Raw genomic sequence first — 19,189 nt, 5'->3', positions numbered from 1 at the left:
GATTTTAACCAACCATGGTGTTTTCTACCCCCAGGCCCTTTACAACGACCTTACGTTCGATGTAAAACTTGCTGAAGCTATACATGTGGTAAGAGGCTCCAACACAACCCAGCTGAAATACAAGCTGACCAACATCCAGCTCGAGTACGAAATTATCCGCAGCAAAACTCTGGCAGATGAGGCACACAGCGTTTACTCCAGTGGTAAAGAGTTCGCTTACGACCACGTGATGCATGACAAAGAGGTGTCTTTCAAAAAAGGCACTGACACGAGGATCAACATCAAAGTCAACACCCAAAGAAGGTCACTAAAAGCCCTCCTCCTCGTGTTTGTAGAGCCGTATACTGCGGGCGACAGAGATTCAGAAAAATTCATCTTCCCGGATCTGACGAAACTCAGCGTCACGGTCAACGGCTCGCCCAACATGTTTTTCAACGACGGCATCGAAGGCAAGGACATGTGGGAAGAGGCCCACCGCTTCTTTGTGAAAGAGAAGAATAAAACCAAGCACATGAATATGACAAAGTTTTACACTGATGATAAGTTCGGGCTTGTGATTGACATGCGCTCCACGGCAGATCAGTCGATGCACGGCAGCGGCAAGCGCATTGTGAACAGTACAGACGGGGTCCAGCTGGAAATTGAGCAGAAAGCCGAAGGCTCAGGCGACATGAAATCTCCGACTCCCAGTTCAACATTATGGACAGACAGCTTGAATCTTTACAGTTTTAAATATTACATGGACCCAAGCAAGATACCCTTAACTGCTGTCATTGTGGGGCCGACGAATTCAGGCAAATCAAGGTTTGTGGTGGACCAGATCTATGGCCCTTTCCGCTTCAAGTTCGACTACATCGTGCTCATCTGCCCGACATTCGCGCACAACAAGACCTACCACAGAATTGGTGAAAATGATCCAAGAATGAACGTGATAGTATGCGAGCAGCACGACTTGGAAAAATGGTTGAAGCTCGTAAGAAGGCTTTTCGAGGACACCAACACGCTCGTAATCCTCGATGACTGCACAGCCTCCAAAGATGTGAAAGGGCGCACAAGCGGGCTGGTGAATGTCGCCTTTTCTGCTCGACATATGGGCATCAGCGTTTGGGTACTGACTCAGAAGATGACAGGCATAACAGCTTCCTTCCGGGAGAACGTGGGGGCGATCGTTCTCTTTTACACCCCCTCGGCCAAGACCATGAAAGCCATTTTTGATGATTACACTGGTTTCAAAGCTGAAAGAGCGAAAGTTCTCTCGTGTTCTTGCTTCACCACCCCTACGGGGTAAAGTTATTTTGAATAAAAAAATGAAAGTTGAATATATAGCCTTGAACAATGGCTGAAGAAGAGGCCGCGTTAGCAGAAGTTATGAACCTACTTCAAACCGAGCCCGAGTGGCCGAGTGGTCCAGCAGGTGGCATAGTTCCAACAGTTTAAAGTATATCACGATGCCAAAACCTAAAGTTTTGCAGATTCTCATCTCTTCAGCCGCACTTGGGGGCCTTGTGATAATATGGTTCGACTTTAACGTAAAGGTTTTTAAAACAATGCTCAATGTTACAAATAGAACATTGTTTGACACGGCCGCAGAAAGAAGAATAAAAGAAACAGAGGAAGAAATAAGAAGAATAGAAGAAGAAAAAGAGGAAGAAAAAGAGGAAGCAATAAGAAGAATAGAAGAAGAAAAAGAGGAAGAAATAAGAAGAATAAAAGAAGAATAAAAGAAGAAGAAGCCGCGGGAAAGACAGATTAATTTTGTTTTAAACTTTTGTTATTTTCCTAATATCTAATGTACCATGTCCGACAACAAGCTTGTTAAGACCATCATGGAAGCCGCTACCATCACTGGCTTAGCAGCTGGCATTGGCTGGGCCGCAAAAAAGGTTGTAAAAGAGAATTTTACTTCCGATCCCAGCAGGAGTGCGATGAATTACGTGAAGTTCACCACCGTCATGGCGGGTAGCATTGCGCTCAAACAATACCTCGAGGACCAAAAAATCCTTCCCACCACTGTCTGAAATTAATGATTTGAAAAAAAGACTCTGCTATATAACACCATGGCGATTACTACAATCATCAATGTTCATGAGGCTGTTTTGAGAGCCGCTAGAGAAAAAGAAAAGAGCTACGATGAAGCAGTCAAGGAGTTTCTAGGGGTTTCCGATGAAGTAATTCTCAACCGCAAAAAAGAAGTTTTTGACAGGGTTGTGACAAAAGGACGTATAAAAAATGTGGAGTCTTTAAAAAAGTACCACGATGAATTCGTCGAGGCGTATCTAAATGCCAAAGAAAAGCACAAGATCGAACCAAAAAAACTTCTCGAATGGATTGCGACCAACTTGCAAACCTGCTGAAGACAAGAAGAACCTCAAACAGTGTCTGAAATTAATGTTTTCAAGAAAAGACTCTGCAACATAGCACCATGGCGAGCATCGTGATTATGGTTGGCGGGGCTGTGTTGAACGCCACAGCTTTTATCGGAGGCAATTATCTGGCAAGGGCGCTCTGAGGGGGCAACAAAGCTGCACTTGAAGAAAAAAAGCGCCATGACAAAGCTCTCGAGGCGTACCAAGTGGCTTACGCCAAATACACGCACGACCGCACCCATCTTCTCAACTGGATTGCAACCAACGCGCAAATAAAGGCAGAGGCCAAGCAGAACTTCACCAACACTGACTATGCCTTTAAACTCTACAACCAGGTGCATCCTGACGAACAGATGATACCCCCCAAAAAGCCCAAGTTCTCAGATTTCTATCAGCCAAGCAAGCAGCAGAAAAATGGTGAACTCATGTTCGTGGGCGCCGGGGCACTCGCTCTGGGTTACGCACCCTTCCGGTTCCTTTAAACTTTTTCACACATCCTTATAGTAATGCTATGGACGCCACACTCGCAAAGATATACTACGGCCCCGGGGGCTACTGGAAAGGTGTCGCCGCGATCAAAAAATTAGCCAAAGCCGCCAAGGTACCTGAAGAAGTCGCAAAAAAGTGGCTGATCAAGCAAGCGCTCTGGCAGATATTTCTGCCCGTGCCGAGGCGAATTCCTCGGCCTAAATTTGACGTTCCCACTCATCCGCATCTTTGCCAGCTGACAGACAGCGATTCCAACTTGAAACGGCCGTCTGATTGTGATCCGAGGCTTCCGACTTTCCAACTTATACGCCTGTCCGATCTCGTTAAGATCAGAGTAATACACGCTTCGCAAGGCTCTGTCGACTACCTTCTCGTCTTTGGTGTAAATCACGTTTGTTTGCCTCTCCAAAGCTTCAATGAGCTTCCTGTACATGCTGTTTCCCAGCAGTTTGAACACTTCAGCGAGAAGCGCCTTGCTTTTATCCACGTCTCCTGTCCAGCGCGTCTCCGTCACCTGCTCCACAAACCAGGGAAAGATCTTGGCCAGTTAGTAGTCGATTGTTCTGTAAACCTTCATGACTACCGCCCCCTGGTTCACGTACCACAGCAGCAGAGGGGCGTATACTAGCATCCGTTCTGCAGACAGCGCCCCCACAAGTTTTTTTCCGTCTCCGTGCTTCCTACCAGTTCAAGCTAAGTAATCGGCCATATGTTTCGGCACAGCTTCGGCAGGAACCTTTTTGTTGTAAAAGAAAGGACACATCTCAAACTTTGGACGCAAGCGTTCTGGAATCTCGATGTCGACTTCGGCAAATCCAAACCAGCTTCCTTCTTTGAGCCTGTGTGTTAGTGCATGAGCCGCCTCCGCTTGGAACTCACCGCTGTAATGCACGACCCTTTCCTTCCTGCAAGGCATTTCTCTGAGCATGGTCAAAAGATAGAGGGCGTTGACGTCATAACCAAGGATATTTTTGCAAAGACGCGGCTCTGATATTCGATGAGACTTTATCTCTGTAACATCAACTTCGCTGTACCTTGTGAAAACCAGGCTCGGGCCCCCGACAACAGCTTCTTTCAGCATCTCATATGCTTCTTTGCCCGGGCTGTAAAGCTCCGCGCCACGCTCAACCACTCCCCGGAGCAAGTAATGTAAACTCACGCCTGGGATGCTGACAGCGTCTTTCAGAATCTCGATTCCCTTCTCGGTGTAGAAGTTTCTCATCTTTTCCAGAGCCTCAAGGCTGGGAGCCACATCGAGATTGTTGTAGTAATGCAGCCAGTCTGAGAAGGTACGCATGCCCTTTTCTTTGAACAATCGCTGACACCCCTCCCATTCATCCCGCGTGAGAACGTATTCACCCTTCAGCTTCGAATACCACTTGTATTTTGGGAGCCCAGGGTAATCAAGCTTTTCGGGGGTGTCAAACCATTCGTATGGAAACCATGATTTCACTGTCTTGCATTCATAGACTTTCACCCATTTCTCATAGCTCGTCACCGGCCCAAGGTAATTGATGATATCGAGGAAATGGAATCCCCAGGTGAGCAAGAACATGGTTTTGTTCCCGTTTTTTGCCACTCTGACTTTGGGTGATGTTTCAGCAAGGCGGCCAGCGAAGTGGTTTTTGATCAGATTCAGATCGTAACTTCCTGAGTTGAATCTGACGACAGGAACCTGGTTGCACCATTCATCGATTTTTTGTCGCTGCGCTTTTGGCAGCAGGTGCACATCTTCTGGCACAAACTCCGCTCGTACCTGGGCCCGGATGTTTTTTCTGCGTCTCTCCAGCTCTTCCATAAACTTGCAGACCAACTCTGCGGGGTCTCTTTCACAGATGTGGGTGGGCTCTCTTTCAAGGGTGTCACCAACGCTCACCGAAATTGGCACGTGCGCATTTTCTATCGTGAGTGGGCGTCGCTTCCTTCCAATGATTATTATCGCCATATGCCTTGAAATCGTACAAGATCATGTGCGGGTAGCTTTTTTTTTCGGCCCGCAGTGGATCAGCGTAGATTTTCCCAACTGCGCATGCCCAGGCCTCGATAACTTGGTAGCCGGCCTCCCACAGAAATCTTGTGTGTTTCATTGTTGCTTGGTACATATCTTCTTGCGTTTGGTTGTTGCAGTGAATGATTTTGTCACGATCTTGCGGGTAACATTTTCGACACCCGTGCCAGTGGCAGCCATGGTATTGAAATACAGTCTTCGTTGCGTGGTTGTACCTGTCGACAGGCACGCGCTCAATCCAACGCTCGCCACCATGCCCGCACATTGCGTGGTGGATCTGGATTTTCTGCCGCTTGGCTTCTCGCTCAAGCCACAGAAGCGATTCTTTGGAAGCGTTGTCCTTTGGATAGAAAGCTTTCTTGAAAGCTGTCTGCGGGGCTTTGACCCTTTCACCAGGGCAATCGATTACCGTTTTTCCTTCACTGCAGGTTTGGAAATGCTGTTGGAGATTGCCTGCTTGTGTGAATCTCTGACGGCAATGCCCACATTCATGTATTTTTGCCAGCTTTGCGATGTCTTTTATGACGAAGGCGTGCCCTTTGTAAATTCCGATTGTCAGGATGTTTGTCAGCTTGGCCGGCGGGCTTCATCTGTGATGTCATACCACTTCTCCATCTTCTCTGCGCTCAGGCTCATAAACTCGGATTCCGAGCCAAGACGAGAAAACGGTGCCCTGATTTAGATGGCCTTCAACCTTGTCCAATTTATCTAGAGACGTTTTTGGGTAGTCTGACGGTACGGCTTTGAGTTTGTAGAAACTCTTGGCGAGACTGCGGGCTGCTTTTGTACTTCGGTGGGGGAGAGCACTTTGGTGCACAGCGATGCAACGCCATAGACACAAGTTATCTTGATAAGTATCCAACGCCACTATCGACCGGCTATGTGCAAGGTTACGCAGCCAGTCTGGTAACGGGCCTGTACCCAACAACGGCTGACGGTCAAGCACAACTTTCAGGTCAATGTTAAAAAAGCTTACGAACTCCCACTTTGTTGATGGTCTTTCGATTTTGTCATAGTCCAGGCGTTTCATCTCTTCTTCACTCAACCATTCTTCTGCCTCTGCCAGTCTGTTTATCCAAGGAGAGCCGTGGTTTTTGTAGTGCGGAATGACCATTCCATCTTCAATGTTGCGCAGCTGATACGAGAAAACATGCCTCATGTAAAACGCTGTGTCAACGTTTTCTTGAATTTTTTCCATAAAGTTTGTTGTTTGGTCTTTTTCCAGACCTCTGATGAAGTGCCATCGAATGTAACGCCGTCCTTTACTCTCCTCCCCCTCGTGTGTTGCATCATTGAACAGGTCCAGAATCTCATTCTGGTAGTCTGTCACTGTTCGGATGTTCTGTACAGGAAAGGGGTCGTACTCCCTCAGAAGGTCTTACATTTTTTCTCGTTTTTCTTTGCCTGGGAGGGGGTCTTGGTCGGTAAGCTTTTGGACGTAAAGGTTTTTTCAAACGCTTCTCCATTTCTTGGGAAATAGGTTCATCCAGCATGTTCTGAACAACCTTTCTAACAGCTGGCACGTTTTCTACAAGTAATTGCTCCAAATACTGCAGTGTTGCTGGATTGATTTTTGCAAGTTCTTCTTCCAGTCTTTCTTCAAAGTTTTGGTTAACAGAAGACATTGTCAACTTGTTATATAATGCAAGTCGTCATTTCTCTAATTGTGTTGACTTGAGCTCGAGCAAAACGAGTTCAAATTTTCTCTTTGCTTTTCTGCGTTTGTTGACAAGCCGGTGTTTTAGCACGCTCCTGCCGCATGAAATGCATAGACGGTAATCGCACAAAACCCTAACTCCACAACCGCGACATGGGGCTGGCATTCTCATTCCTTTCCTTATTTGGTAGTTGTGCTTCCCGCAGAAGGAACCGACGCACCTCTTTCGGCAGTTTTCTTTCCGGTTTCACATCAACCACCTGCAGTTGTTTGTTCCTCGAAGCATTACCGGCGTTCTAACCGTATAACATATGTCACTTCCATCTAATTTGTGGAACACCTCTATCAGTAGTATAGGGGAAAGTCGACAAATAATGTTTTGTTCTAGAGAGCTTCTTTTTGGGTTTTAAGTGGGGGTGGTTGTTGGGGGGGTTAAAACCCAAAAAAACGCTCTCTAGATTCAAAACATTATTTGTTGACTTCCCCCTATACTACTAGTCATTTTGTTATACTGCCACACAATGCTATGCAAAAAAGCATTGTTATCGGTTTTGCTTTATTCTAATTCGGAGAATTTTATTATGTGCAGTGCTCCGTCTGAAATGTTATGTCGAATTGTAAACATATCACAACAGCGCCACTATTCCTGTGTGTTAATTTAGGCATGTTGCAGTGGCATTGTGAAAGATCGTGAAGCCCCATTTAGTCTGAATTACGTTCGTCTGAAAAACTACTTAGAACTGAGGTCTTATGTAATTACTCGTTGTTTGTTACCACCAAGTGTTGTGGAATTAATTTTCAGTTGTAATACATTGACCCGATTAAAGATATTATGGAAATTGAATACACAGCCCAAATACTCACGTTTCGTTTATGTGAATGCAATCACTTTCAAAAACTTTAAAACCTCTAAAACTTAACCAAATGTTTTTCTAGTCCATATGATCAAAACTCAGTTTAATTTTTAACCTTTTATAGTTTTTTTACGTCTGCCTGTGTGGTTTAAATATAGTTTCCGTACCACAGACATGTTTTTGTGGAAAACGGGAATGTACAAATTGGTCACGCTTTATAGTCATGACCGCCTCCAATTCCACATTTTAAATAATTACACAAATTTTTTATTTAATTGACCCTGAAAGCTTTCAGAGGAAACTTGCTTTCAGAAAAAGTCGAAGAATTCATTTCGGCCAGTTTTCAAGTCTCTGAATGTTATTGTGAGGTTTTATACTGACAAGCGGTCCACGCGGGAGATTGTTTCATCCCTTTTCCCGTTCAGTCCCTAGAATGTCGTGGGAAACTTGTTACATTGGAAATGCTTGTGTGACTAGGGGTATAAACGTTTCTCAATTTTCAACAGGTAAATTAATACCAGATGTAATGTAAAGGTCCCCTTGCTGGTGCTAGTAGCGATTTTACACTCAGTTGACTTTTAAGCTATTCGAATTTGCAACCAATATTTTGGCGGAGTCAACACTGAAATACCAAAATGTCTCAAATGTCTCTTTTTAATTTCTAATGACAAACAATTTTTTTTGTCCGACCAGACTGGCTTTTTGTCAGGTCAAAACTTGTCTTTGTCCTGACAAATGACCTGCCTATAGACAAAAATTATTTGCAGGCTTGAATACGTACATTCTATTATTGTATTGAGCATGTGTAAATTTGGTCCCGCAAAGAAAAAGAAGAAACTTGGCGATTCTCGTCCCAATGCAACCTGAACATATTGCAACACATACTGCTGCATTGTCAGCCTTCTCCTTTTCATTCCATTGACAGACAATTTTTTCACAAAATTAAAGTCCTTCATCGCTCAGTATCCGAGTCCACCATATTGAATACTCCACATTTAAGGTGGCTCCCTATAGATTTACGATTGTGTGAACGCTGAGGAAGTAATCTGCGCGTGCTCAAAGGAAACGTCAGTGTTTTTCGATATTTTATTACGTCAACCTGAGCACAAAAAGCAAACCTGACAGTGAATTTTCTCGCGTTTCCTTTCGTGAAATTCCGTAAAATTTGGCAGATTGGTAGAAAATATTTTACTTTTGTCGGACCTTGTTTTTCAGGGAAATCTATGAGACCAGATTTTTTGCAGCGGTAAAAGACATAAATTTGAAAATATCGAAAAAACTGCCTTTACAGCCCCTACTTTTTTCTTGTTTAAAATTCGTATCCCATTGGAAGCGATGTGATGTAAAAATTTTGGAAGATTTCACTGAAGGAAATTCATGAAAGTCACAAATAAAGCCATAAAAACAGTTAAAAACACTTTTGTTTGGGCATTTATTATTTAAGACTAAATCCCAAAATTTTAACAGAGATGATAGCAAAACGCTATTTAATCATTGCTTATTACATGTAATAAGTTTGAGAGGACTAGGTATGAAAGCGAATGCAAAAACAGCATTCAAAACAACACTTGCGCACGCAATGCCATAAATTATTACTCTTTGGAGCCACCTTAAAACATTTTCCGCTGACCAACATACCCGACAGTATTACAGTGCGTTTACTGAAACCGGGGTCACCCAGACAATGAAAACCAATCAGATGGCAGAACTGAAACAATAGATTTCAACATTTTCAAATCCAGTCAATCAAATGTCCGGTACAAAACAATGAAATCTAAACTTGTTCTTTGTGATGCTTACACAACTACGGTGTCTGTTAATAAATTGTCAAGCTCTAGCCATTCATACATGTACTTTCGCGTTAGAAAATAATATCGTGTTACTTTACTTTAGATTTTACATTTACAAGCGTGATAGACTCATTAGATTGATCATTTTCCAGCTGTGAATGTACGGCCACACAAAATATCTTTTTTACAGTTGTTTAAAATCGTAGAATAGTAGATTTTGACATTTTAGAGTGAATTCTGCTCAGGCTGCTGTCTGTGCATTTTTCTATTTTTACACACCTTTTGGTTGTCCACCACATAGTTCCCGAAAAAACCATCGCGTTCACTGTCTCAGGAGCTCTACATTTTGGAGTTTGAGCTCTCTTTCTGGGTTATCAGTGTATTGAAATAACATCTTCATGAAAATTCAAACAACTTTTTTTTCTGCATTGTACTTTCGAAGCCTCAGCCTGTAAAATCACTCAAGGAAAAACAAAAGATGGATGCATATAGGAACTTCCCCTGGATGGAAAATCAAAGATATTTTGAGCAAAGAATTCATTTTTGTATCAAGTTAACTTTTCAATTCTTGTGCTTGAAGTTTGCCTTCAGCTCCTTTCAGTTACATTGAAAATAATCAGAGACCCGCATTTGAAGGGTTTCTTTTAAACTGCCACAACAATATTCGCACAACACACTCTCTTGGCGATATACATTGATGAGTCACACTCTTACGCAGCTTTTATTTCCATGTACCGTAAAAACTCGTGTATAAGCCACACCTTTTTGCTGAAATTTTGGGCTCAAAATGGCGGATGCTGTGACCATACGAGACCATTGCTTTCAGAGGGGGCTAATTGCCTAGTTAGGGGTCAGATATAGCACTTAAAAATGCAAGTAAATAAACATTCAACATTTTGAAACCTGTTGCTGTTGTTGATCATTGCTTTTGATAGAAGTGGTGGCTCCCAAAGGAGCGTTTGTCTCTTCAGGTTTTAAACCTGAATCTTCTTCCCGAGGAGTTCTTTCAAGCGATTCATTTGTACTTCCTTTGCACAGCTAAACTCTAACTGGCATGGAATCTCCATTCCTCCACAAAGCTGTTTACAATGCCTTCTGCGACCGATCACTTCAATACTGATCTCTCCGCCATGTGCAAGAAAATACCACGCTATTCGTGAGAACTCACGGGGCAAATGACCGATTGTTTCGGTGTTCTTCACAACTTGCACCACGTGTTTATCCATAGGATTGTTAAACTCGTGTCGAGCAACAAATTTTTCACCAATTGAAGGCTTCCATACATGTTTATAAACATGGTATCCACGCACAGCTGATGTGAAATGGAACTTTTCCATGTTGTTTATCGTTCGTTCGATCGTTCAATTTGATCGATCTACGTGACTCGGCCCAGGCTTCTTATCGGTTTTTAGCTAGCCAATCAAAGTGTATTTCTCTTGTGTCCAGACTCTTAAATGACTGCGTGGTTACTAAGCAATCATTTTGCATCGATCAGTCAGAGATTGTTTTGCTCGGATTTCCGTTTGAATTTCATCGTTTTCCACTTTCGCCTTTAGCAATAAAGGCAACATCTTGTCTAAAGAGCTTCTCTTTAGGAGGATATCGGAAATTCCATTGAAGAATAGCTTGTAAAAGGTATTTCTCGCAGCAAATACACAGCATCAGATTTGACCAAGCTTACAATGTACAAGTAATCACTTTCTTTTGCTCAGCACTTTTTAAAGAGTTTTCTTTTTTTCAAAATCAAGCTCGAAAGTTGGGGGTGCGGCTCATATACGAGTGCGGCTTATACACGAGTTTTTACGGTATTTTCCAAACCAACCAATGACCCCATAGAAAGTGTGGCATATAATTCTTCTTCAGCCTGCATGCACGTGAAACTACTAACGGTTTGAACTTGGCAATTTATTATGCGACACCGTAATTGCGTAAGCGTCACAATGAACAAGTTGAGATTTCATTGTCTTGTACCGAACATTTGATTGGCTGGAATTGAAAATGGGACATTATTTTGATTGGCTGGATTTGAAAATGTTGGAATCTATTGTTTCAGTTCTGCCGTGTGAATGGTTTTCATTTTCTTGGTGGCGCGGGTTTCAGTTGACACACTGTAATTCTGAATTAAGTGTAACACAAGTGTGATGTACATGTATGAATCCACAGTTGCATATCTGCTGCACTTAATTGAATTGAATTCAACACGGCAGAAGTGTGACATATGTACAAGGCCTTTCAGTAAAGCATGATACATTACTTAATTAAACTTGAATAAATTCTCTCAAAAAATATTTTTGCTTCTGAATGCCAAATTTATTGGCATTCAAAAGTATTGTGATGGGTGCGAATTCAGTCACTTGATCACTTCCTGTTAACACTTAGGCATGCTTGGAATGTAGATTTGTTCTCTACGATACTGTAGAGGTTTACATGGTGTTACTAGTAAACAATTTCAGGGAGTTTTGACCTCATTGTTTTTCAAGGTTTTTGACTGGCTTTGTTGAAAATGTTGGCTATCAAACATACACTTTAGGTGAAATCTGCAGGCAATAAGAAGTTTTGAAGCAAATTGATGTCTATTTTCTATATTAGCAGGGTAGGATCAAACTTCGTGACTGGTCTAAATTGAGTGACTCTTAACAGATATATCACTGTTGCACTTCTAAACAACTCAGTTCCTCAATAAACATCCAGAATGCAGATATCATTTTAAAACTAGTGAGGCAATCTCAGATAGTGCAGAGTGTAATCCAGTGCTGTCATTAAGCTGAATCATCTGCTGTCTGGATCTTCCCACCTTAATAAACTTGTTGGTTTGTGGGTGAATTGTGTTGACTACCGGGAAGTGCAGCCACAAAATTAAGACCCATCAAGCATGCTCAGCAATAAGAGGTGTTATGGGTTATGGGCCTTAATGACAGCCCAGTAATGTACAGCAGTTAAACCAGTCATTTACATAGGTGACGTGTGTTCCCTTAGACAGCTTGGGTCTTGCCCTCAACAAATGTGGGTGGATACTGTAGAAACCTTGATTAATAGTCATTCCTGTAATGTTATTATTTTGAGTGTGAACACTCAACAGAGAAAAATAATTTGACATCACTTGCATGTATTTCAAACTTGTATTTTTTACTCCAATGTTTTAATGGATAACAGCAAACTTTTACAACACCTGTGATGGACAATCGCCATGCTTTCATGGATAACTATGTAAATTACCTTAGGGCTATCCCAGTGTTCTCACAGGCCACGCTATTGGCAGTCCCTGCCAACTGCAGTACTACCTGTTGTTTACAAATGACAGTTGACCATCATTTCCGGTGACAGTTCTTGAATTGTGGGCCACATCACAAAATTATCTCAAATAAATCAGTATGGCTGACTAGTCTAGGCAGACCCAAGTTCAACTCCTTGGTAAAGCTTGTAAATAGCCATCAGTTTTGCCTCATGACAGTTGTTGTTTTTTTCATTATTTTGTTTCTGACATTGATTTACTCAGCCCACTAGCCTTAATGCTTTATAGACTGACTGAGGGTAAATAAAGGTCATTCATTTATTTTAACTACAATATGACAGTAAATAGTTTAAATGATCAGTTATGTCTGTCCTTTTGATTTCCATTTTGTGTAGCACATACTGTTTTTGAATAACTTCTTGGGTGTTTTTTCTGCCAAGTGAAGACCACCCAAGTGACTCTCCATGCTTACAGATGGACATGTATATTCAGAGTACCATTTGTGGTCATTCTTGCTTTGAGACAAAGCAGATGATTGCAAGTTTTGAAGTGACTTCCATATTGTTGTGAAATCCCTCTTTAGAGGAAATGTGCACCATGCTCAGTGATTTCGAGAAGCTGTCTTTAGCAACATATTTAGAGTAACATCCATTGTTGTTGGAAACAAGCCGAGCTTGTGCATACCATGACAATTTGTGTGTGGATCACGCATGTATGAAACTACAAGTAAAAGCTTAAATGTGCGTTTATACTGTTTTTCGTAGTATCTTGAATAATAAGGTACAGTATAATGAAGAGTTGTATCCACAGTGCTTTCAGTGTCTTGACAATACATGAAGAGTCCACTGAGAGTATTTGCTGTGGCAATCATAAACATTCCAAGATACAATGTAATTCATGCAAACAGCAGTCTACAAAATAATGTATAAGAACAAAAAAATCAAAACATTATTTCTAGTTTACATTGGGAAAATATACTTTGCCGCTCTAATACATACTTTAAATTAAATTCAAATAATTGCCCAACACCCCACCCTCCTCAAAAAATAATATATGACTAACTTGGATTCAACTCTGTTGGCTTGCCTGTTGACATCAGGTAGTGACCCGTCACTACCCCACCACAGGACACATTGATCTCCCTCAGGTTAAGAGTGAGGTCACTTTCCATTTTCTTTGTCTTCACTAAGAAACAATCCATTTTAATTGCTACATCATAATTTTCCTCCTCTACAACCTTTACTGTTCTTATGTCTATTTGTAAATTACATGGGTATACATGTTGTCAGTGCTATTAAATATCAAACCAACCGTAATATGCAATAATACTTACAAGTGGTCAAGCTAAATTAACAAAACAAATGTTATAGCCAACAAATGATATAATCATTCCTTATCTCCACAAAATAACCAACAGTAGAAAACAATGTGCTCTAGCTGGTTATGTTTAGGCAAATGAAAATGGGCTTATGGTCACTTTGATATGACTCTACTTGTTGTGGAATATTAGTGTATATGTGGTCTATCTGAGTTTTACAATCTGTTGTGTACTGTTTTATCAGCTGAGTGTAACCTTTTTGCTTGATCATATATTCCACAGGAGCTTTAATTCAGAGGCGACTTGCATAAAATTGACATTAGTCTCCAAGTCTCATAAAATTATGACTGGAGTCTGTGGCTCACTAAGAATAGTCCGATGTAAGTGTTCTAAAGCTTCAACTAATTTAGAAAATACAACTTTTGTTTTTGAGTGATATATCCCAACAGATCCCAACAACATGTACATTGTTATAACCAAGTAAACTGCAAATAGCATCAGTCATTTCTGTATTGTTGTAGTTCCATCTAAAGGGGTCACAGTGCACTCTACATCATTTCTGATGTACACAGCTGTTCCATATGTTGTTCAAGTAGTATTCTGTGGATCACAATCATTTCTGTACAGGCAAAAATTAGTCATGTCATATGCTTCATCAGTGTCCGTTGAACATAAAGCTCTCTCAACAAGTATATTCACACGTGCTTGTACACTATAATCACACACTGCATCTTCAACATGGAGATGCAAGGATCTTACATTTTGGAACAAAATGTTCAAGTTGCTTTTGTTACTTGATGTTTCATAAAGAAAGGAAATACATGGTTTTAGAGAGGCTTCTGACCTTAGAGGGTCATACAGGGGGTCTATGGCACAGTTCACGAACGGAAAAAAATTGAGGATCACGGATATAAAAATTTTGTTTTCGTGAATCACGAAAATAAGCAAGTAAGATACTCTTTTTAGTAACCTGTTCTTATGCTAGAAAGATTTTTTGAAGAAAGAAAAATTGTGAAAGGCTAAGTCAAGGCTCCATATTGCAAAGTCACTCTCGATAGACGACTCTAATCATTCGGAGGACTCGCGTCTCAAAATAACGTAGAATAGATTGGTGAAATCATGAATATGGGTCAATTATTCAAGTTCTTCAGGGGTCACGCGAAACCTTCAGGTCATGGATCACGAAGAATAATTTCCTAAATTCATGTTTCATAGAAAATAAAATCAGCTGATCACGTTTCACGAGTATACCCCGGTATGACCCTCACCTTTGTCTAGACATTTCAGCTGCAACTTTCTTGCTAACTGCTATCTTTTTCTCTTTAAATTTAAGATATGCAAACCTGAAATATTCTGAAGTCTGCTTAGGCCAACATAATGCATACATGTATGTTCTCTCGCTGAAGCTGGTAAATCAACAACTGCTTCATCAAGTGTGTCACCTTGACAGCGATGTAATGTTTTTGCTGCAGCTGGTCGTAAAGGGAAAATGCGAAGAACTTGAACTTGATTTCTTTTGTACAATCTAAATTCTCTTGTGATTTCCAAGATTGGTGTCCAAGTGCTCTGTTTATGTCCATTATACAGATGTCGATATTCCCTTTGCCAATGAAGACCAATGTTAGGATCCTGAAACATTACCCATATAATACTTGGTCTAGTGGAGTCAGGTACTCTGTAGTCAATTTTTTTAACGGTACATTCTGCTCCATTGGTCATACCATCAAGGACAGAGACATTTGTTGTCAGTGTCGAGGAAAAGGCTGTTGTTATTCATCGTGGTAGATGCAATAATAAAGTGTATTATTGTTTGTCTCACGATGTAGTCACTTGAGATGTAGATCGCGATGTTTCGACTGCTTACTGCTAGTCTTCTTCAGGCGATAAGGTCGACTGATTGCACAGTATCATTTATATCACAAAGGTCGGCTGTGATTGGTGCATTTTGATCCTCCTATTGTTCCATCATTCCGACGAGTAGCTGCTCCCTCAGTGGTCTGCTGTTGTACCGTTCTCCTGTTGTTGTGTTTTTTGATCGTGGGCATCCATGCTTCAGGAATTTCAATTCCACTATCCCTGTTGATGTTATTAGGGTGAAGTCTTATGTGAATAGCTTCCTTGACCCTATGTGTGTACCAGTGAGGATCTCGATCAATAAACTTGACCTCAATCCAGATAGGATAGTGGCTGGTCTCATGGGTGTGTTCAGAAACGGCGGAGGTCTGGGTACAGGCGAGTCGTATATCCCTGTTGTGTTCTTCGATCCTCTCCTGCATAGATCTCCCTGTTTCTCCAATGTAGACTTTGCCGCACTCACATTGTTCCAAGAGATCTGCAAGTTCGGCTGCCAGTTCCCACCAGAGGCACACACAGAGTCACTGAACTAGCATCCATGAGGTTCCTGAGGGAAAGAATCAGACTGACGCAGAGAGCCCAGGGAGATACGAAGAAAGAAGCCGAATCAACAGCACAGAGCATAACATCTGCTCTTTCTGCAGATGACGCTGCAGAGGTACTTGACAAGGTTAAATCCACTATCCAGCAAGTCTTTAGTACCACCAAAGACCATCAATAGCACAAGTTTGAGAAACTTTTGCGAGAGAAACAGTCTTCTGCTTCTCCTACAACTTTTGCTGACAAAACAAAGTCCGTTAACAACCTGTCATCCAGGGCCCTTAACGAAGCTGAGATGTCCTTACTGAAGAAAGGTCTAAATTTTGCCGTGACTCCTACGAGTGTCCCAGCCACCAAGATCATTGCCAAGGTTGAGTCAGCAGTCAGGCTACTGGATGCACAGTGAACACAGTCAGAAGATCTGTCAACACCATCCTTCAACAGGCACAACCAACCATGCCCAACATCACGAAGGAACAGCAGGAGGCTCTTAAAAGCCTAAAAGAGGACAACTCTATCATGGCCCTTCTGGCTGATAAAGGTCACGCCAGCGTAATCCTGGACGCTGACACATACCAGGCAAAAATGTCAGCGCTAATTGATTCTGGACCATACCAGCTGCTCAACAAAGATCCGACAGACCGCTTGACCCAGAAGCTATCTGAGAAGCTGCTAACTCTGAAACAGAATGGACACATATCAGAGATGGTTTATAATGAGATCAGACCCCGACACAAACAACCACCTAGGATCTATGGTTTGCCGAAGATCCACAAGGCCGACGCACCGCTTAGGCCAATTGTGTTGTGTGTCAATACCTTTGTATATGACCTGTCTGGTTTCTTGGCTAACATATTATCTCCTCTTGCAGATAACTCGAACTTCACAGTGAAAAACTCAACTGACTTCACCTCCACCATCGCCAGTGAAGAGATCCAGGACCACAAGATCATGGTGTCTTTCGACGTAGAGTAATTGTTTACCAATGTACTGATCAAGGACACTGTGCAAGCCGTGCTACAAAAAATGGAGAACGACGCAGCCTGGCTGACCGCATGACACTTACACCAGTTCAAATTGCGGACCTCTTGGATTTCGTATTAAGATCTACGTACTTCCAGTGCAACGGATTGATTTACAAACAACAAGACAGCGCAGCCATAGGGAGCCCTGTATCAGCGGTTATTGCTAATCTCTACATGGAGATATTTGAAGAACAAGCAATAGAGTCTGTACCTTGCAAGCCTAAGATCTGGAAACGCTACGTAGATGGTACTTTCATCATCCTGGATCAGGATAGAGTTGACAACTTCCTGCAACACCTTAACAGTCAACAACCATCAATCCGTTTCACCATGGAGATCGAGAATAACAGTAAGATCGCCTTTCTCGACACGTCAGTTTGTAGAGAACCTGATGGCCGCCTTAACACCAGTGTCTACAGGAAACCAACACATACTGATCAGTACCTAACTTATGATTCACACCGGTATTGTGAAGTGTCTGTACGACCGGGCTAAATGTCTCGTGACCAAACCATCAGTAATCGCTGGAGAGAAGAAACATCTGTCATACATACATACATACATACATACATACATACATACATACATACATACATACATACATACATACATACATACATACATACATACATACATACATACATACATACATACATACATACATACATACATACATACATACATACATACATACATACATACATACATACATACATACATACATACATACATACATACATACATACATACATACATACATACATACATACATACATACATACATACATACATACATACATACATACATACATACATACATACATACATACATACATACATACATACATACATACATACATACATACATACATACATACATACATACATACATACATACATACATACATACATACATACATACATACATACATACATACATACATACATACATACATACATACATACATACATACATACATACATACATACATACATACATACATACATACATACATACATACATACATACATACATACATACATACATACATACATACATACATACATACATACATACATACATACATACATACATACATACATACATACATACATACATACATACATACATACATACATACATACATACATACATACATACATACATACATACATACATACATACATACATACATACATACATACATACATACATACATACATACATACATACATACATACATACATACATACATACATACATACATACATACATACATACATACATACATACATACATACATACATACATACATACATACATACATACATACATATATTTTTGATGAGGCAGGTCTGCGTCTGACAACCCAGGGGGCTGGTGTGGACCTGCCATAAAATATATAATTAAAAACTAAAATCTAAAATTATTAAAATACATCCTCAGGATTCAAAAGCTACTAAAGATAATTTAAAATGACTTAAAATTTACATTTGTACTTGTTTCTAATGGATATCCCTCCTCGTTTGTACAGAAGATCACAAAGGCACGAACCACCCCAAGAAGAGAGCCCGTCGTGGAATTTAAATCCACCACCATTTTACCTTATGTCCAAGGAGTTTAAGAGTCTCTCCACCGCTGCCTAGAGCAACAAGGCATTCGTACCGTCTTCAAGTCCGACACAACACTTCGGTCACACTTAGTGCAACCAAAGGACACCGTCAACCCGGCTAAACAAGATGGTGTTGTCTACAGGATTCCCTGTGAGTGTGGCAAAGTCTACATCGGGAAACAGGGAGATCTATGCAGGAGAGGATCAAAGGACACGACAGGGATATACGACTCGCCCGTACCCAGACCTCCGCCGTTTCTGAACACACCCACGAGACCGACCACTATCCTATCTGGAATGAGGTCGAGTTTATTGATCGAGATCCTCATTGGTACACATGTAGGGTCAAGGAAGCTATTCACATAAGACTTCACCCTAATAACATCAACAGGGATAGTGGAATTGAAATTCCTGAAGCATGTATGCCCACGATCAAAAAACAC

At 41.4% G+C, this 19,189-nt stretch overlaps 1 protein-coding gene and 2 pseudogenes across 4 annotated transcripts in view; all 3 read left to right on the top strand.

The window, feature by feature from the left end:
- The window catches only part of LOC110058102 (uncharacterized), a 72,217-nt gene that overhangs the window by 34,983 nt on the left and 18,045 nt on the right, over window positions 1-19,189 (top strand). The window contains exon 2 of one of the 4 annotated variants that reach the window (XM_089273652.1): window positions 13,997-14,094. The exons of the other annotated variants lie outside the window; for them this stretch is intronic. Coding sequence (XP_089129778.1) covers window positions 14,058-14,094 — 37 coding nt within the window. The 5' untranslated portion in view covers window positions 13,997-14,057. The remainder of the gene's footprint in view (window positions 1-13,996; window positions 14,095-19,189) is intronic. 4 annotated transcript variants of the gene reach the window in all.
- LOC149103151 (uncharacterized) lies at window positions 2,423-13,446 on the top strand (annotated as a pseudogene).
- LOC149103150 (uncharacterized) lies at window positions 14,110-17,335 on the top strand (annotated as a pseudogene).

The sequence above is a fragment of the Orbicella faveolata genome, unplaced genomic scaffold (genome assembly GCF_042242905.1).
Source record: "Orbicella faveolata isolate gen_17 unplaced genomic scaffold, um_ofav_v1 contig_35, whole genome shotgun sequence".
Lineage (NCBI taxonomy): Eukaryota > Metazoa > Cnidaria > Anthozoa > Scleractinia > Merulinidae > Orbicella > Orbicella faveolata.
Note: the sequence above shows the minus strand (reverse complement) of the source record. Positions and strands in the feature narration are given on the sequence as shown.